The sequence below is a fragment of the Chrysochloris asiatica genome, unplaced genomic scaffold (assembly GCF_000296735.1).
Source record: "Chrysochloris asiatica unplaced genomic scaffold, ChrAsi1.0 scaffold00130, whole genome shotgun sequence".
Classification (NCBI taxonomy): Eukaryota; Metazoa; Chordata; class Mammalia; order Afrosoricida; family Chrysochloridae; genus Chrysochloris; species Chrysochloris asiatica.
In genome coordinates, this window is record NW_006408648.1 from 1,352,264 (window position 1) to 1,373,996 (window position 21,733).

At 40.5% G+C, this 21,733-nt stretch overlaps 1 protein-coding gene across 1 annotated transcript in view; it reads right to left on the reverse strand.

Annotated features, from left to right (window-relative positions):
• Positions 1-2,222: 2,222 nt before the first annotated feature.
• The window catches only part of HSPBAP1 (HSPB (heat shock 27kDa) associated protein 1), an 81,583-nt gene continuing 62,072 nt past the window's right edge, over positions 2,223-21,733 (reverse strand). The window contains exons 6-9 of the mRNA XM_006869425.1: positions 17,377-17,548; positions 9,282-9,365; positions 2,869-2,979; positions 2,223-2,759 (exon numbers count right to left, since the gene is read on the reverse strand). Of these exons, the coding sequence (XP_006869487.1) occupies positions 2,223-2,759; positions 2,869-2,979; positions 9,282-9,365; positions 17,377-17,548 (904 nt within the window). The remainder of the gene's footprint in view (positions 2,760-2,868; positions 2,980-9,281; positions 9,366-17,376; positions 17,549-21,733) is intronic.

The window sequence follows — 21,733 nt, forward strand, 5'->3', positions numbered from 1 at the left end:
TCAAACCCTTCGCTCTTCTCACTAGAACATATGTTGTTGTTGTTGTTGTCAGGTGCCATCGAGTCGGAACCGACTCATAGCGACCCCATGCACAGCAGAACGAAACAATGCTCGATCCTGGGCCAACCTCACCACCGCTGCCACCCCCGAGTCCATCAATGATGCCACCTGGCCAATCCATCTCGTTGGAGGTCTTCCTCTTTTTCTCTGACCCTCCACCCCACCCAGCATGACATCCTTCTCCAACGATTGTTTCCTCCGGACTACATGTCCAAAGTAGGAGAGACGAAGCTTAGCCATCCTGGCCTCCAAGGAGCACTCTGGCTGCACTTCTTCCAAAACAGATCTATTGGTTCTTTTGGCAGTCCATGGCACCCTCAGTATTCTCCTCCAACACCACAACTCAAAGGCATCAATTCTTCTACGATCCTCCTTATTCACTGTCCAGCTTTCGCATCCATATGAGGCTATTGAAAACACAATGGCCTGGGTCAGGCGCACCCTAGTCCTCAAGCTGACTAGAACATATGCCCTCTGTTAATGTTACCAATTCAGAAATATGTCAGACAACTGTGCTTTGTCTTTGACTTCCATTATCTCTTCACCCAAGCTGTGCAGCCCAAGTGGCCAGAGATGATCTTCACGTGGAGTCAGTGTGATAACAGGGTCACTTGAAGGATCAAGGTGTTTTTCCCTGACCCATGGGTACAAGTTGGGGTCTATCCAGTGAAGGAGGTTGAGGGGTCACAGTTATTGCTTCCTTATCAGATATGTTGAAATTTCTCTTATTGTTGGTTGCTTTTTAAGTGGATTGGCAAAGATTCCTTATGGTTTCAGAGTGGCTTTTCAACTCAGCATTGGCAATAAATACAAGAAATTAGAATTTAACAAGAGACTTGCTAATTTGCCTTTGTTCTCTGATGCTTTGATTTAACTCATGGCAAGAATGGACTGTACTTAAGTGTAATGATCCCATAAAAAAATATTATAGCTATCCTTCATCTAAAGAAATAGCTCATTTTCTTTCATTTTTGAATAAAAAAGCAGAAAAATGTCATTTAGTGGTAAACATTTTTCTCCTAGAGGGCAAATACAGGGAAGCATGATGAAATGGCACAATTGAAACATGGCAGCATCCACAGAAACTAAGCATTAATAATGTTCAGCTGAAAATGATAGGAAGGGCACCATATAGGTTTAGTTCAGTACAACTGAAGAGCAAATGGAGTTCTGTTAACTAACACTAGCCCACTTTTGAACCCATGATAGGTAGTGTTGACCTACCTAAGGGGCAGCAATTCGGAAACTCTTTATTCATTTAAATGACCTGTGATGTTTGTTGGCACTGCAAGTTCCTGTCCCATCTCAGAGGAATCTGATTTTGTAGTTCTAGAGTGATGCCCAGGAATCTGTATTTTTAACAAGCACCTCAATGATTCTGATTAATGAGTGTATTGTTATAAAGATGAATGTGGAGACTGGATTATATTCTATTATTTCTGATTAGGCCAGGGATTGGCGGACTTTTCCTGTAAACAGTGAATACTTTCTGCGTTGCAGGCCATTCATTCTCTGTCACTTCTCAACCTAGCCATTGTAACCCTAAAGTAGTCATAGACAATATGCAAACAAATGGGTGTGGTTGTCTCAATACACTTTTATTTCTGAAGACAGGCAGTAGGCCAGTCTGTGGACCTGGTTTAGGCAGATGGAGATTGGGGCTACATTAAATGGGAATGCGATGGAGGAGGAAATAACGAGCAGGCAGCCAATATGGCCAGACAATATGTGCATGAAAGAAGGTAACAAAGACTTTGAAATTTAATTTGAGGTGCTGTAGGATCAGTGTTGGACTTTGAACCACAAAGCCAGCAATTCAAATACACCAGCTGTGCCTCACAAACCCTATACAGGGTCTTTATGAGTTGAAACTGACTTGACAGCACTTAACAGTGCATTTACAAGGGAGTGCAGTGGTTTCATATGAAAAGCATCGGACTGGGAACCAGAGGGTCTGTGGTTCGAACCCGCCAGGTGCTCTGCAGGATTATGATGAGGCTTTCTGATTCTGCAAAGATTTAAAAAGCCTTGGAAACCCTGTGCAAGGTCGCTGCGAGTTGGACTGGAAGGCTCTTAACGATAACAACAATAGTACATCTTTATTTAAAAACCACACTAACTAAACAAATAGTTAAAAAAAACATTAAAAACATCTATTAGCATCACAAAGTTCTTCCTTGTATCAAAAGTTGAGCCACTATCCTGGTAACTTGTGGATTCACTAAACAGTCCAGCAAGTCATCTGTAGAAATGGATGTTTGAGGAGGGGCCATCGTACTATTTGAAGCAAACTGTTTGTTCACAGTTGCAGTCTCGCTTTTATACATCATTCGTGGCCTCTTTATACAATGTAATTTTCCAAAGCATTCATCATCTTTGGTGACAAAGTCTTTACTGTCACCTTCAAAAATACCTCCTATATCTGTGGATGGGTCTTTGGAACTTGGCATTACAGGAAGCAGGTTGGGGCCAAACACACTTGCTGTCTTTGGTTTTCCAGTTCCCACAGTTAAGTTCTGACAACGTGGATAGTTCACTTCCTCATGGTCGTGCACAGTGAATTTTTTCTTTATCGTGTGCTCTTCATTTGTTCCCACTGCTTGAATTTCAACTTCCTTAGATGTTCTGTAATGATCAAAAAGGGCCCCAACAGCTCCATTTAAGTACCGACAATTGATTTCATGGGATATCTCCTCAACCTAAGGACAAAAAAAGAGCCCTTTAGAATGGCTACATGCATATAGTTAAACCGGAAAACAAACCAATGTTTTACTGAGGAGAACTAAGTGCCACGATGAAGTAGCATACCTCAGTTGGGTTTAACCAAGCTTTGGTATTGTCTGGATCCTCTGCGGTTTTCAGGGCGCATACAAGCATGCGTGTGATTGCCTCTTCTACCCGGGCTTGGTGATCCTCTTCCTAAGTTGAGACAAAAACACATTTTTCCATTTGTCTCTTTGTCTCAGGGCTTAAAACAAAAGCAAAGCAAAACAAAAACTCGTGGCTATTGAATCAATTCCAACTCATGGCAACACCATGTGCTTCGAAGCAGAACTGTGCTCCAGAGTTTTCTTGGTTATAATTCTATACAAGTCTATCACCAGGCCTTTCTTCACAGTACTGCTGGGTGAATTAGAAAAGTCAATTAACCTTCTGGTTAGGAGCCGAGAGTAAACCACTTGTGCAACCCAGGGACCAAAACCAGAGAGTAGAGTCTCTCTTAATTGTGCCTTCTGTTCTTTCATTAATACAGTGGTGGTCGTGTGTCGTGGAGTCGGTTCAGTCTCATAATGACCCTGTATAGGGTTTCTGAGGTGGTAAATCTTAACAGGAGCAGAAAGTCTCATCTTTCTCCCACATAGTGACTGATAGTTTCAAACTGCTGACCTTGAGGCTTGACTCAGGCTTGTTGTTTAATTAACAAAGACTTTACTGCAGAAGGAGTGAATGTGATGCTGGAGGGACCACAGTTGTTATGACTCCACTATCACTGCCATCTAGTATATATTCAGTCAATGAGACTAAAGCCTTAAGTCTGAATCATCTTATGAAGTGTTGTTTTTCCAATCTTTGACATGTGTTTAAAGTTAAAACAAACAAACAAACAAAAAAAGCACTATATTCAGAGGAACAATTCCTAAAAGGTTTGATAAGCAAACTGTTTGAAGTCTGGGAAGAAAATGAAAATGAACATGCCTGGTTTTAAGAATGACATGACTAACCATTTTAACATGGTTTACTTAAGATACAATAATTATAAACCATAGATTTGGTGATAAATTACATTAAAACCAACAATTTATGTTCTTCTAAAGATACCATAAAAGGAAAAAAGTAGGCAGAAGGTAAGAACAAGAGTTTCAAAAAAGGACCAATTATGAACAATAAACATGAAAATATCCTTGACCCCATTAATAATCAGAGAAATGCAAATTGGGAAATGAAACTGACAAAAATTAGGTCTGATTAACACCAAGTAGTACAGAAATGTGTATTTATAGATAAAAAGTTTATACACTGATGGTAGGAATGAAAACTGATAGCTACAGTCACTTGGAAAATGTGTTGGCTTTTATCTTATAAAACTAAATTTTATATACTCTACAAACCAGCAATTCCATTCATTCATGTACATACAGATTGTTATTTAGTGCTGTTGAGTCAGTTCTGACTAATAGTGACCCTGTATAGGGTTTCTGGGAAGCACAAAATCCTCTAGAGAAACTTTTGTACACGTGTACTGGAAGATGTATACAATAATATTCTACTCATAATAGAAAAATGGAAACAAGACAATTATCCAGCAAACAGAACAATGGGCGAAAAATGTGTGGCTCATTAATAGAAGAGAATATTGTACCATAGTGAAAATGCACATGTGACAACACACATAAATCTTGGAAACAACACTAAATTCAAAAAGGAAAGCCCCATGGTGAGACACCATTAACCACTTAGTAAGTGCTGTTGAGTCAGCTCTGACTCACAGGGATCATGTACAGGGTTTCCAAGGTATGACTGGTGAGTTTGAACTGCCAACCTTGCTGTTCAAACCGACCTAATGGTCCAGTGCTTATCCTACAACTCCACACTTTGTTGTTAAGTGCCACTGAGTCAGTTCCGACCTAGTATAGGATTTCCAAGGAGCTCCTAGGTGGGTTTGAACTGCTGACCTATGGTTCAACCTGACCCTGTGGTCAAGCGCATTATCCCGCAGCACCACACCAAGACTAAGATGGCTACAATCAGACATATAAAAAGGAAGTGCTTCTGAAGATGAAAAGAAACGAAGTCAGCCCACTGCTGGTGGGAATGGAAACTGGAGCAGTTGCTCTGGAAAAGATTAAACAGCTATGAGATGACCCAATAATCCCACTCCTAACCATATATCCAAAAAGTTATAGACAAATGTTCACAGCAGCATTATTTGTACTGGCTAAAACGAAACAACTCAAATGTCCACCAACTGATGACTCAAATAAAATACAGTGAAAAACAAAGAAATGAAGTACTGCTACTTGCTACAACATAGATGAACCCTGAAAACATTATGCTAAATGAAAAGAATCACAAAAGACCACATATTGTAGGATTCCATTTATATGACATTTCCAGAATTGGCAGTGGGAGAAGTGCCGGGCTGTGCATCACAAATCTGGAGGTTAAATCCCATCTCACCATGGGAGAAAGATGAGGCAGTCTGCTCCCATAAAAGTTTACAGCTTCAGAAACCCTATGAGCAGCTCTATTCTGTTCTATAGGGTAGCTATGACTTGTAACACGGCTGTTGTTAAATGCTGTTGAGTCGGTTCCGACTCATAGAGACCCTGTATAGTTTTTGAGGAGAGGCTGGTGAGTTTGAACTACTGACTTGTGGTTCAAACTGACCATGCAGTTCCAGAGCATTACCCCACAGCACCACACCAAGACTCGAGTTGGAGAGTATTCAACGGCAAATAGTAGGCAAAGCTGTTATTTATTTTTTTTAAAGCAAATACTAGAAGACAACATTAACTATGATACTACTTGTATAAAACTAAAAATTAAGCACAAAACTACACAATATATTTTGTATATAAGTATATGCTGTTGTTGCTATTCAGTACAGTCAAATTGGTTCTTATTCATAGTGACCCTGTATAGGGTTTCCAAGGAGTGGTTGGTGGGTATGAACCATGGAACTTGTGGTTACTAGTCTGGTGCTTATTCTATAGCACTACACCAGGTTTCCATATATGTGATAGAGTGTTTTTGTTTTTTTCCTTAAGAGCGTGAGGATAGTGAAATGAGACATGCATGGTTGACCATTCATGGTGAGCATACCTCACGAGTGCTGTTGTCCCCTCTACACACCTTTCTATTGCTCGGCTGAAAAATGGGTCATGAGGGTGAGTTCAGTTCCAGAGCTGGAAGGTGGCTGAGGGCCACAGTCTCAGGTTCCTCCAGTCTGGTCTTTGTTTATAATTTTGAATTTTGTTCCACATTTTCTCCCACTCTACTGTGACCTTGTAATGTGATCCCTTTCAGAGCAGTTGGTAGACAGGCACCATCTAGTTCTTCTAGTTTCAGAGTCGTGGTGACTGATGCTCATGTGTTTCATTAGTCCACTGGACTAGTTGATTCCAAGCACCTTCAATTTTCTTCCCCCTTCTTTCTTTGGCACATGGAGAGACACTAGTTGCACCTAGATGCCAAAATGGCTGCAAAAATATATTGATAGGGAACTGCCAGAGGTTCAAGCCAGATTCCAATGAGGACATGGAACAAGGTATATCACTGTTGACGTTAGATGAATATTGGCTAAAGCAGAGAATATGAGAAAGATGTTCATCTGTGCTTTTATATTAACTACGCAACAGCTTTTGAATGTGTGGATCATGACAAGCTATGGACATCATTGTGGAAAATGAGTATTCCAGAACACTTAATTGTGATCATGAGGAACTTGTACTTAAACCAAGAGGCAGCTATAGAATAGACCAAGGGGGCACTGAATGCTTTAAAATTAGGACAGGTATGCACTAGGTTGTATTCTTTTACTATACTTATTCAATCTGTGTGCTAGGCAAACCTGAGAAATTGGATTATATGAAGAAGAATGTGCATCAGGATTGGATGAAGACTCCTTAACTACCTGCTATATACAAATGAGATAATCTTGCTTGTTGAAACTGAAGAGGACTTAAAATATTAATAAATACCAAAGACCACAGTCTTCAACGTTCATTGCATTGCACCTCAAGGTAAAGAAAACAAAAATATTCACCACAGGACCAATAAATAACATCAGGATAAATGGAGAAAAGATTGAAGTTGTCAAAGACTTCATTTAGCTCAACACTTATGGAAGTCAAGAAATCAAATGGCATATTGAATTAGGCAAATATGCACAAGACCTCTTTAAAGTGTTCAAGAGCAAAGATGTCAGTGTGAGGACTAAGGTACACCTGACCCAAATGTAGCCTCATGTGCATGTGAGAGATGGATATTGAATATAGAAGATGGTAGAAGAATTGATACATACGAGTTATGGGATTGGAGAAGAATATTAAAAGTACCATGGACTGTCAGAATAACAAGAAAATCTGTGTAGAAGAAGTACAGTCAGAATGCTCCTTGGAAGCCAACATGGCCAGACTTTGTCTCTCACACTTTGGACATATTATCAGAATGGGCCAGTCCCTGCAAAAAGACATCATTCTTGGTAAAGTGGAGGGTCAGTGAAAAGAGGAAGATCCCCTATTAGAAGGAATGACATAGTGACAGCAGCAATGGGTTCAAATGTAACAATGATTGTGAGGCTGGAGCTGTTGTGCATAGGGTCACTATGAGTCGGTACCAACTCGATGGCACGTAACAACAACCAATCCTTCTAGAAAATCTACAGAGACAACTAATAGATATATGAGAGGGCTTCAAATTTTATGGAAAAGATGGAATTAAAAGATTTTTCATTTGAATTTTCCCACAAGCTGTTTGAAGTCCCCCAGCATAACTAGCTTCTAAGAAAACCATGGTCAAGGTTTCCATGCCTCTAAAGTCACACAATTTCAAATGTTTCCATATGTTTGCCATAAAGTTTTCAATGGCTGGTTTTTCAGAAGTATATTGCCAAAGCTTTCTTCCAAGGCACTTCTGGGTGGACTCAAACTTCAACCCTTTCAGTTGCAGCCAAGCACATTAACTGTCTGCAGCACCCAGGGAGAGGGAGGCACATTAAAAAGGGGAGGTATCCCATAGGGGAGTGTAGAAGGGAAAGGAGAAAATGGTCAATGGTAGTATAATTTTGTAAATTTTTTATACTGTATGTTTTTGTTACGTGCCATCCAACCCATAGCATAGCGATCCTGAACAAAGTTTCCAAGGAACAGCTGCTGGGTTTGAACTGCCAACCTGGGGAGTTAGCAGTCCAGTGCTTATTCTACAGTGCCATATATATATTTGTTGTTGTGAAGTGCCCTTGAGTCGGTTTCAACCCATAGCGATCCTGTATAGGGTTTCCAAGGAGCAGCTGGAGAGCTTGAACCACCAACCTTGCAGTTCAAACGGCTTTGCAGTCTGATGCATTAGCCCACAGCGCCACACCAGGACTCCATATAGATAAAATACTATTAAAAGGTAAAATGTTATAAGCTAAAGCTATGTATTGCAAATCCTACAGGAACCATACACACACAAAAGATGCACAAATAGTAAGGCAATAGTGGAGATATAATAATATTATAAAAAAGAAAACGGGAAAAATAACAACAATAAATCTGTTAATTCAAAAGTAAGTGCAAGAGCAACAACAAAAAAAGAACAAAAAAGCAGACTGGATTTTTAGAAACCAAATAGCACGATGACAGATTTTAAACCCAAGTCAGAAGCAACTCCACAGTACTTAACAACAACATATCAATAATTACCTTAAATGTCAACCATCTAAATGCTCCAATTAAAAGGCAGAGGTGTTTTACATGGAATCAAAATGACAATATCAACTCAACAACTGTGACAGGAAGTTTATGTTAATGAGAGAGGAGCAACTCAGAGACAGAGGTTGAGAATGGTGTCACTGAATTGTACAAGCAGAAACTGGTGAGTTGGTGTTATGTTTATGTTTTGCTGTGTACACCCTTAAGAGCAATCACAACAAAAATATCCACAACAGATCCAGCCAAGTTCAACACAATTTTAACCACAATAGTCAAGGGAGAGGATCCTGTATGCCAACATCAGGGCATATGGTGCACCCCTAAGATAGTATGGTGGAATCCTGGTGTGGTGCTGTGGGTAGAGGCTCAGGATTGCAAAGTTGGTTTAAACCAAAAGGGTCACTATGGGTCAGAACTGATTCAGTGGCATTTAACAAGATAGTATGGTACATCACTAAGGACCCTATATCCAACCTAAGTGTCTACCAAAAGAGGAGGGAATACATAGATTGTTCTTGTTGTTGTTGTTAAGTGCTGTCGAGTCAATTCCAACCTATAGTGACCTTGTATAGGGTTGCCGAGGAGCAACTGGTAAGCTTGAACCGCCAACCTTGCAGTTCAAATGGCTTTGCAGTTTGGTGCATTAACCCACAGCGCCACACCAGAACTCCATACATAGATTACAGCACATCAAAACACAGTTGTACTGGAGCATTGCTTACAAAATATTCATCACCAAGTCTTATAAAAAGGCTTTCTATATCTCAAAGCAGGGATTGTACATATTAAAAACAATAAAAGTACCAGTTCAATCCATGAGTTTATACTGACAGTGACAGGATCAATGGATTCTACGTAATGCCACCAGTGTCTGGGAACAAACAGAACCTGAAACCAAACAAAAAAAAATGGTCAGTGCATTGTTAAATATAAGCAACAAAATATTTGTTAATTCACCAATTTTTACATGAACTTTTCAGTGACACTGATTAATATTGTTATGACAATTATCACTATCCTTTTCCAAATTATTCCACCACCATTAACAGAAACTCAGTGCTCTCCCCCATTTCCCTCCCACTCCTCATAACCACTAGCAAAGTTTGGTTTCAATCTATTTGCCTGATTCATGTAAATGATATCATACAGTATTTGTCCTTTTGTGACTGATGTATAGTGTTGCTATGAGGCAGAATCGACTCAATGGCAGTGGGCTATTTTACTTGGCATAATGCTTTCAGATTTCATCTATGTTGTGATATGTATCAGGTCTTCATCTTTCTTTCTGGCAGAGCAATATTCCATTGTATTTTGCAGTGCAATACGTTTCCTTATATGGGGCCTTTCTTGTCCTGAGTTTGTAGTTCTGCCAAGATTATCTGCTAGGCTACAATTCTGGAAAAAGGATTTGCTGATCTACTATGTAAATTCTGTTGTTAAGTGCTGTTGAGTCAGTTCTGACTCAAAGTGACTTTGTATAGGGTTTCTGAAAAATGGCTGTTGGGTTTGAACCAACAACATTTCTGTTAGTAGTCCAGTGCTTATCCTACACTGGTTCCACTATGTAAATTGTTGTTGATGTTAGGTGCCATTGAGTCGGTACAGACTCATAGCGATCTTATGCACAGCAGAATGAAACACTGCCCGATCCTGGGCCAACCTCACTACTGTTGCCACGCTCGAGTCCATCGATGCTGCCCCTTGGCCAATCCATTTTATTGGGGGGTTTTCCTCTTTTTCTCTGACCTTCCACCTTACCAAACATGATATCCTTCTCCAGTGACTGGTCCCTCCTGACAATATGTCTCAAATACGAGAGATGACGTTTGGCCATCTTGGCTTCCAAGGAGCACTCTGGCTGCACTTCTTCCAAAATGAATTTATTGGCTATTTTGGCAACCCAAGGAACTTTCGATATTCTCCTCCAACACCATAACTCAAAAGCATCAATTCTTCTACGGTCTTCCTTATTCACTGTTCAGCTTTCACATGCATATAAGGTTACTAGAAATATCATGGCTTGGGTCAGGCGAACCTTAGTCCTCAAGCTGACATCTTGCTCTTCAACACTTTAAAAATGTCTTGTGCAGCAGATGTGCCTATAGCAAAAAGTCATTAAGAAGACAAGAAAGAAGGAAAAGGTCAAAATGGATGTAAGAAGAGACACTGAAACTTGCTCTCCAGCACAGAGATGCTAAAGCAAATGGAAGAAATGAGGAGGTACAAGAGATGAACAGAAAGTTTCAAAGGTCAGCTCGAGAAGATAAAGCCAAATATTACAACAAAATATGCAAAGATCTGGAATCAGAAAACCAAAAAGGAAGAACGTGCTCAGCATTTCTCAAGCTAGGAGAACTGAAGAAAAAAAATTCAAGCCTCGACTTTTGTTACTGAGTCTCTGGGCAAATTATTGAATGATGAAGAAAGCATCAAGAGAAGATGGAAGGAATACACAGTCACTCTACCAAAAGGAAATGGTTGATGTTCAACCGTTTCAAGAGGTAGCATATGATCAAGAGCCAATGATCCTGAGGAAGGAAGTCCAAGGTGCATTGAAGGAATTGGCAAAGAACAAGGCACCAGGAATTGATGAATAAAAATTGAAATCTTTCAAGAAAGTGAGGCAGCATGGGAGGCACTCACTAGGTAAATAAGGAGTGTAAAAACACCCAACAGTAATGAATGATCTTTTGAGGAACTGGTCCATTACTATGCAAATTCAGTGACTGTGGTCTACCAAGAGGATTGGTCAGTTTTGCCATCCTGCTAGGCTTATAAGGGCCAATCCCACAAAGATTCTAGGGAACCTCACTACCATCAAGAGTCTGGAGCAGAGTGTGCCCACAGTCCCTGTGCTAAGAACCTCCTAGACACAAGAGAAAGAGAGAGCTGTAACAGTGAAGAGACCAAGAAATGTTGACAACCACAGTGGAGTCCTGAGGAAGAAAAATGGAGGCAGTAGCATGAGTGGGACCCAGGAGACTGGCAGTAGCCAAGGCGGAGAGAAGGCCCAGCAGTGAACATGACCAAGAACTGAGAGCTGTCTTAGTTGAAGCTGTCCTAAGTCAAGAACTGTATCCTGTCTCCTGAATTGTATCCTGCCTCTTAAGTTGTATCCTTTCTGTTACTGATCCTGATTTGTAGTCTATTACTTCACTAAGAAGCAGCTCTCGTAGTGTAGAAGTTACGAGTTGGCCTACTAATCTCATGGTCAGTAGTTCGAAACTACCAGTCGCATCTCAGGAGAAACACAGGGCTGTCTGCTCCTGTAAAGATTTACAGCCTCAGAAACCCTATGTAAGGTCGCTGTGAGTCAGAACCGACTCCACGGCACACCACCACCAGCACCACCACTGCTTCTCTAATAAATCACGTAACTGTGAGTACACGCCAAGTCCAGTGTAGCTACTGCAATGAATTACTGAACCCCACGAAGTAGAGAGTGCTGTGGAAGGTGGGGGGCAATGAATTATTGGACCCCACAAAGAAGTAGTGAGAGCCGTGAAGAGTGGTGGGGGAACATAACTGGCGTCAGAAGTGGTGAAAATGTTAAGTGGTAGACAATGGTGGCAAGTGGCCAGATGTCTGACCTCCACCTCTTAGGATCCAGCTTTATGCTGATTTTGATTCTCATTCCGTCTCTTGAATGTAAGGGTCTGGTGCTAAGAGGTTATGTATAAGGGAGCTTCAAAAAGTTGGTGGAAAAATGGAATGAGAAGATAATGGGCATTTAGGTTGTTTCCACCTTTTGGCTACAGTGAAGAGTGACGCAATGAACATTGGTACACAGGTTTCTGTTTGTGTTCTTGGATAGATAATAACTAGGACTGTGATTTCTGACCATGTTGTAGTTCTAGGTTCAGTTTTTTGAGGAACTATCAAACTGTTTTCCATAAGAGCTGTGCCACTTTGCATTCCCACTAGCAATGCCATCGTGTAGGTTCTGACTCATAGTAAACCTTGTATAGATAGGGTTTCTGAAGGATCTTGCTCCTGATCAACAAAATGGCATTGCAGCTGCCCCCAAGTGGTGCCAAATAAAGTCCCGCTTAAAAGCTCAGGTGTCCTAAAAACTTAAGTCTTTATCACACCATGAGAACGTCCCACCCCCTCACCCCATAGTTTCATGTTTCAAGAAAAACTCCATAATCCCACCCATTGGAAGCTTGCCAGAACTGTACCGGGGACCACACTGCCTTAAATACACCAGTCTATAAGGGACAGGTGGGCTCTTGGTCTCTATTGAGTTCCCCCTCCCAGGTTTACTCTCAATAAACTTGCCTGCTGTTGAAGCCAAGTTTCTCTCATCTCTTTCTTTCTTATTTCTTACAGTTTCCAAAGAGCAGTTGGTGGTTTGAACTACCCCTTGTGATTCCAAGTTTAGGGCTGATCCTATTGCGCCACACCAGGGGTTCCAATTTCTTTATATACTTGCCAACATCTGTTATTTTCCAGTTACATTTTTTCCCCCTTAATCTAAGTCACTCTGGTAGCGTAGTGGTTATGAATCGGGCTGCGAACCTTATGGTCAGCGGTTTGAAACTACCATCCGCTCCGCGGGAGAAAGATGAGGCTTTCTACTCCCATAAAGATTTACACCCTCGGAAACCCTGTACAGGGTCGCTATGGGTCAGAACTGACTCGACGGCACTTAACAACAACAATCTAAGTCATTCTAATAGGAATGAGGTGGTACCTCATTGTAGTTGTTTTGCATTTCATTAATGGAGTCCTGTTGTGGCACTATAGGAAAAGCACTGCACTGCTATCCACAAGGTTGGCAGTTCAAACCCACCAGCCACTCCTCAGATACTCTATACAGAGTAACTCTGAGTTGGAACTAGCTCAATGGCACTTACCAACAACAATGGTTAATGACATTGACTATCTTTTCATGGGATTGTTGGCCATTGGTAAGTCCTTTTTGGTGAATTGTCTGTTCAAGTCCTTTGCCCGTATCTTGATTGGTTGATTGTCTTCTTCTTATTAAGTTATAGACTTTTAAACTTTTAATGTCATATATGTATATATATATTAAAACCTTACAATGAATGTGAGTCCCCCAAATTTCTCCCAATCTGTATACTGTCTCTTCACTCTGTTGATTAAGTCCTTTGATGAACAGAAGTGTTCAATTTTTGTGAGATCCCAACGATCTATTTTGTCTTTTGTTGCTCATGCTTTTGGTGTCACATAATCCATTGTTAAAAATTAGTTTTCATACGCAGATCCCTATGTTTTCTTCTTGAATATTATGGTTTTAGTTATTACATTTAGGTCCTTGATCCCACTGAAATGGTTTTTGCATATGGTGAGATATGGTAAAAAAAGGAATACTTGTACAAATGAATTCACATCATATTACTGAAGAAAATAAGGAGAACAAACAACTCACAATTCTTATACTCTCTTTAAAAAATTATTAAGTTAGGACACTCTACGAAAGTGGGTCAAAAATTATCTGTACGCTGGCAGAGAATTTATTTTAACCAACTTTCCCTTATTAACAAATGTTTTAGGCTGAGGTGTGAGCCACAACTTCATGAGAGGTGAATCTTCATCCTCCAGGGACTATTTTCAGGGGACAAATAAGTGAAAGCCCATTGGAGCAAGATCGGGACAATAGGGAGGATGCTTTAACATCTTAAAACAAAGTTTTTGCAGAGTGCCAACAGTGTGGGTAGAGGTGTGTGGACATGCATTGTCATGCAAGAACACAGCACTCTTGGATAGGAGTCCTCTGTATTTCATCTAAAGCTTAGGCTTCAGCTCTTCAGTGAGCATCTCACTGTAATGAGCACTGCTGATGTTGAACCTTTTGTCCTGATGGTGTTCCAATACTGCCCCTTGAGAATCCCAGAAAACTGTAAGCATCAATTTTCTAGCAGATGGTTGACTTTTGAATTTTTCCTTTGTTGGTGATTGAGGATGTTTCCATTCTATACTCTGCCGTTAACTCTCAGGCTCGTAGTGATGAATCCATGTCTTGTCACTGGTAATGACTTTTTTTTTTTTAAAGAAACTTTCACCTTCCTTTGAGTATCAGTCCAGATTTTGTTTGTATATGCCCCAAAGCTTCTATTTATGCTCTTCTGTGAGCTGTTTTGGTATCCATCTCACACAAAGTTTCGAAACCCAAGTTCACGGATTATTTCATAGGTAGAGCCATTGCTGATTTGCAAATGATTTGCCACAAAATCCACTGTCACTTGCCTAGTCAACAGAATCATTTCACATGCATGCTCCATGTTGTCATCAGCTGTGGAAGTGGACAGGCATTTTAATATAAACTCAGTGTGGATAAATTTTGACTCACCCATGTAATAAGGATAGTCCCAGATTTTCTACTCTTTTTTTCCTGTGCCTACTCCATTTGTACCTAGATCTTAGTAAAGTATCCTGTGTGTGCTCTAATTTTACCTGCTTTCCAATGCTAAGCAGTTGTACATGTTCTGAGACAGGGTTTAGATAAAAACAGAGAGTACATTTTTGGTCCTCTCATAGTTTATCATCTAGCAAATGAGGAGATAATACATCATACAGAGAAAGGAGACATAATCTCACTGGTCAGTCAGAGGTATGACATTCAGTGCTAGAGAACTTCAGAAGTATGAACTATGTACCATGGAGGTTGGGGTAATCTGAACAGAGGAAGTATCATTTGAACCAGGAATGGGAGAAAAGTTAGACTGGGGAAAAAGAGGGAGCACATGCCAGGAAAAGTGACACAGAAAAAAGAGGCGAGGCTGTGTAAGGGACAGTAAGTGGTCTTACAACAACAGAAGGAGTAACAGGACATGATGTAGGAGAATTATGGGTTAGGGCCAGTGGAAGGCCCTGAATTAAAAATAAACCATCTGGATTTTATACTGCAGACATAGGTATCACTGAACAATTTTAAGTAGGGGGATTGCTAAAATAGCTGCATTAAGAGATAGTCTGGGAAGGATCGGAGATCTTGTAACAGTGCAATTCTAACGTTCAGATGTAAATGAGAGAAGGTAACAAAAGTTGAGAAGCAGAGTCAACAGCAATGAAATCTGTCCAGACTCTGTATGGGAATTGCTAGGGAAGGTTCAGTAGAGCAGAGACATATATGGCCCGAGCTTTTGAGCCTATCATTTAGGAGACTGGAAGCACCTGCTATGAATACAGTAGACTGGGTGGTGGAAGGAGAGGTCCCTTTAGGAGAATTGGGAACTAAAAAGGGCCACTGGGCTTAGTCCTTAGGGGTCATGAATGAGAGAGCCTGTATGTAGTGGAGGGGTAGGAGTTGTAAAAAACTGATGCAACAGACAGAATCATTGATTAAGTGTGGCTATTAAAGATGTTGTTGTTAAGTGCTGTCCAGTAAGTTCTGACTCACAGCAACACTACACAGGATTTCTGAGGCTGCAAATCTTTGCGGGAGCAGAAAGCTTCATCTCTCTCTCACAGAGAAGGTAGTGGACTTGAACCATCAATCTTGTGGTTCAGTGGCCAGTGCTTATCCTACAGAGCTACCACACTCCCCATTAAAGTCAGAAGTAAAATTAACTGGCAGCCACTTCACATCCCCTAGAATGACCATATGTGTAGTGTTAAGTAATAAGTATGTGCAGGATGTGGCGAAAGTAGAACTCAGATACTCCTAGTGGAACTGTGAAATGATGCAGCTGCTGTGGAAAACAATTTGGCAGTTACTGGAAAGGTTCAACACAGACTTCCCTTATAGGCTTGGACTATCATTACTAAGTCTATACCCAAAAGAAATGAAAACATAACTTCCCATAAAAACAAGTAAAAGAATGTTCACACAACATTATTTCTAACAGCTGAAAATTAGAAACCACTAAAACGTCCACCAACTATTGAATGGGTTAGCAAAATGTGATCTATCATAGAATAGAATATTGTTCAGACATAAAAAGGAATGAAATACTGAAACAAGCGACAACTTGGATGAACGTTGAAAACATTATGCTGAAAGAGGTCACAAAAGGCCTCATATTGTATGAATCAATTTATATAAAATGCCCAGAATCCATAATGGGGAATGGTTGCTATTAAATACCAGGCCTATTTGTGGGCAATACAATGTTCTAGAATTAGGTGGTAATGACGGTTGTACAACTAGAATCCAATAAAATGTACACTTTGAAGTAATAGATTTTATATGTGAATCATATTTCAATTAAAAAAATAAATTGGCAACTATATAAGATGACTTGGGTAAGTAAAAACTGTTCAAGTTGGCAGAGAATACACTTGAATGTGAAGGCAAAAGTAAGGGAAGAGTCAGTGAGAAAGAAGGGAGGGACATAAGAGAGGCAGAGGAGAACAATCAAGGGAATAGCTCTTAAAGAAGAGACTAAGGGAACCCTTCAAATTAATCAATTATCACAGAGGAAATGTCAATGTTTTAAGGGACATTTTCCTCACTGGGTAAAGCACTAAGTATAATAACTTTGGAAATGTTTGTCATTTACAAAAGCAAAATCCATTTATTCTTCAAAGCAAACCATTTCCACTTCATTCTACGCCTGCTGGTCTGATACCCAACCTTTGCTGAACAGATGCTAACTGTGACTAAGAGTTCCAGAGGTGCTCAAGTGCTCACACACATCTGGATACCTTATTTTATCCTGAATAAAAATGTCTTTGTCCATTCATTTTTGGTTTTCCTCCAAAGTTTATTCCCCACCTTAACCAACAGGAGGAGCTGTGTTCCCACTTTCTATCTGCTGTCCATGACCTGTGAAAACAGACACGTGTCTGAATCCTATAGTTGGGGAAGCTTTTTTCCAATAGCAGAGCAGAAGTAAAGGGGCTGGGTGAGGGACACAGGGCATAAAGATTTGAGAAATGATAGCTGAAGTACCTGTGACATGTCAGTAATGTTTAGAGACATCACCATTACCTGTCCTGGGTTCAGTGTAACCATATGTCTGTGAGCTTTCCGGAACTGAGGATAACGTTTTAAATCAGGATTGACAACACTGATCTTACTGAACACACTGGATTCTTCATAAGGGATTCTTGTTGGATAAAGGAAAGGAGTATCTTCAGGAGGAAAGAGTTGCCATCTTTTCCTGATTTAAAAAATGAGATATACGTTAGTACTCTGATTTTTAAACAAAACACTTAAGAAGGCAGTTGCTATGTTTGTTTTTACTTATTTCAATTCACAAAGGAATACAAGTACAGAAAGGCATCTTGGTGGTTAGGTGGATATGGTTATCTGTCTCACATCTGTGCTGGAATTCCCTCTGCGGATACCTGGTGGAAGGTGGAGGAACAACTAGTGGGCATCTCATGAATTCCTGAGGAGTCCCTTCCCTTGCTAAGGCAGGTTTCATACGTTAGATCATTCTCTCTTATCTCAAATCAAAATCTGGCTCTCCATAAATCCTGTCTGTCTCTGATTCTAGACCCAGAATAAGTGTCATCATTTCAAGTATCTGTATTCTTATCTTATCCAGGGTAACCACCCAGAGTGCTGGTAATCAAATAGTTTCCAGACTTCCCCTTGTTTGGGTTATACATTCTGTAAATTAAACATCTGTTAAGTTCGCCTGTTAAGGAAAAGCATCGGTAATGTCACGTAACTAAAAAGCAGTATAATATAGAAACTTTTTATAAAAAGAATATTGAACTTTTCTCAAAAACCAAATCTTCTGCTGTGGCATCCATTCCGACTCATGGTGACCCAACAGGACACAGGAGCACTACCCCAGAGGGGGTCCGAGGCTGTACATCTTTATAGGAGGAGCAGACAGCCTCATCTTCCTCTTGGGAGCAGCAGGTGTTTGTGAGGCCAATGCTTAACTTATTGCACCACCACGGCTTCCTGAAATGTCCTCGTCACTTAAATTTTCTTTTTTAACTGGAAGTCATAGAGCTCAACTCACAAAACACTAGATATATTCATATTCAAGCCAATGTTGTGTGTGCCCTTGAGCCAATTCCGACCCAAAGTGATCCTATAGACTAGAGTAGAATGGCACCATAGGTTTCCCAGACTGTAATGAATAAAACAAAAAACAACTTTAACACTTTAAAGATGCCTTTTGTAACAGATTTGCCCAATGCAATCTGTAATTTGATTTCTTGACTGCTGCTTCCATGAACATTGATTGTGGATCCACGTAAAATGAAATCTTGGACAACTTTAATCTCTCCTTCATTTATCAGGATGTTGTTTATTGGACCATTTGTACAGATTTTTGTTTTCTTTACACTGAGTTATAATCCATACTGAAAACTGTTATTATTATTATTTTTTTTACCTTTATAAACAAGTGCATCAGTCCTCTTCACTTTGCTTTCAGCAATCAAGGTGTCATTTACCTATTGCAGGTTGTTGATGAGTTTTCCTCCAATCCCAATGCTGCATTTTTTCATACAGTCCAGCTTTTCAAATGATTTGCTCAACATACTGATTGAATAAGTTCGGAGAAAAATACTACAACTCTAGAGCACACCTTTTCTGATTTTAAATTATTCAGTATCCCCTTGTTCTGTTGTAATAAATGCCTCTTGGCCCATGTACAGGTTTCTCATGAGCACAATGAAGTATCCTGGAATTCCCATTCTTCTCGATGCTCTCCAAAGTTTGTTATGATTCAGAGTCAAATGCATTTACATATTTAATGAAGCACAAGTTAACATCCTTCCTGGTATTCTCTCTCAGTCAAGATCCACTGATGTCAGCAATGATATCCCTTGTTCCATGTTCTCTTCTGAATCTGGCCTGAATTTTTGGCAGCTCTTTGTCGATATACTGCTACAACTGTTTTGAATTATCTTCCACAAAATTTTACTTGCATGCAATATTAATGATATTGTTCAATAATTTCCACATTCTATAGGGTCACCTTTCTTTGGATCTCTTCTAATTGGTTGGCCAAGTAGCTACCTTCCAAGTTTCTTGGCGTAGACTAGTAAGTACTTCCAGTGTGGCACCCATTTGTTGAAACATTTCAACTGGTATTCCATCAATTCCTGGAGGCTTGTTTTTTGTAATGCCTTCAGTGCAGTTTAGACGTCTTCCTTCAATTCTATCAGTTCTTATGTTTCCTCCTGAAATGGTTAGTTGCCGGCCAATTCTTTTTGGTACCCTGACTCTGCATAGTCCTTCCATCTTCTTCATACATTGTACCTTCCAATTATTAATGGAGGTGTGCAGCTGTTTCTTCTTATTTTGAGTCGTGAAGTAATGACTTCATGACTAGTATGCTAGTAAAAGAAGGTCCTCAAAGTTTTGCTCCACCAAGTCATTAATGTCAACTCTACTTTGAGGAGGCAGCTCTTTCCCAGCTCTATTCTGAGTGCCTTCCAACTTAAGGAGCTCATTTTCTAGCATATCAGACAACGTTTAGAGGCAATTCATCAGATTCTCAGTGGCTAATCCCTTAGAAGTGGCCTACCTTAGTTGGTTCTTCGTTTTGAAGTGCTGCTGAAAGTGTCCAACATGGGTGACTCTGTATTTGAAACACCAGTGGCATAACTTCCAGCATCACAGCAACACGAAAGCCAAGACAGTATAACAAACTGGCAGGGTCCTAACCACTGGTGGTTGTGTGCCATTGAGTCAGTTTTGACTCATAGTGATCCTGTGGAAGATTCCCGAGGCTGTAAGTCTGTATGGGAGCAGAAAGCCTCATCTTTCTGAGTGGCTGTTGGACTCAAACTGCTGACCTTCCAGGTGGCAGCCCAATGCTTAACTCACTCTACCACCAGGGCTCTGGGGGCAAGGGAGGAAGAAGAGTGAGAAAGTAAGAAAGAGAAATAGACTGACAGAAATGCCCAGCTAGGGAAGCAAAGCAGGTGAGAAAAGCAACCGAGTTTTTGAGAAAATCTTAAAATCCTCTAGCGACCCCTTGCAGTTGTATTGGGCCTATGATTTCCTTTCAGAAATGGGAACAACGTCCTGCTATTTTCAAACTAAGAAGTATACACTAAAGTTCTGGCTTGGAAACTGGAAGGTTTTGTAGGAATGATAAAATGCTTTACTTTTCAGAAATTCATTTTGGAACTGTAAGGCAGCCTATCCATTTACATAGCTTATCAGCTTCAAAATCAGTAACATTCAAAACTGTTAGTCTCATCTTAAAGCTTTAAGGACCAAGCTGCTGCATTCTACTAGACCTCAGCCTAGTTTGGGATGTTCATGATGTAAGCTAAGACTGTCAGGTGCCCTACCACGGCTTATTTGCAAGTGGAATTCACCTTGATAATTATCTTCAGATACATATCTTTCTAGTCATACTCCCAAAATACTGATCATCATAGAATGCTTAGAATGTCAGAGCTGGGAAGGCTCTTAGAGATTATCAATCTAATTTCATTTTCAAGAGAGGAAGAGACAAACTAGTGCTTGCCCAGTTTCACCCAGAGGGCTAGCAGGTAGTGGTGAAACCAGAACTAGGTCTCACATCTTCTGGGTTCTCTAGATCTGGGCTCCTTTCCTGCATTATTTCTGTTTCCCAAAAGGACAGGCACAATGATAACAGTCCCAAATAATCAGCTTTGCTTGACTTAAAACGTGAACTACATGTTTCCTTCTGCTAAGCAGAACGTCATGTCACCCTCAGGTTCCCTGCCTGGGAATCAAACTCCTCCATGCTCAGGCTCCAACCTGCCTTTCCAGCCCAATCCCTGTATCTGCAATGCTCAACTCACACAGCACAATAAACAGGGTCCTATTGTACATTCCATGTTTGACAGGGCTCTGTTCATGCAGGTCTCCCTGCCCTTCCCATCTCTGTCTTTTGAATGCTAAACTATCCTTGAAAGTCTAGCTCAAAAGATTGGGCAGTGCCTCTATAAAATCTCCCTTGGTCTCTAACAGGAACAAAATCTCATTAACCTTTCAGTTCCACAGCCCTGTGAAACCTTCAAGAACATGTGCATTCTGCCTCACAGCACAGCTATCTGTAGCCTTGCCTGAACTCTAGCTGTGAACCCTCTTAGGGTAGAGAAGGAGTCTTATTCATTCATCACTCATACACCTTTGTATCTACTGTAACACCTGGTACCTGCAGCACTGTTGTTGTTAAGTACCATAAGGTCAGTTCTGACTCTCAGCGACCCTGTGTAGGGTTTCTGAGGATCAGTTGGTAGGTTTGCACTGATAACCTTGAACTGATAACAGTCCTGTGCTGATCCTAAGCACCATACCAACTGTTGTTGTTAAGTGCCTTCGAGTCAGTTCTGACTCATAGCGATGCTATCTATACAGGGTTTCCCAGGAGCGGCTGTGAGTTTGAACTGCT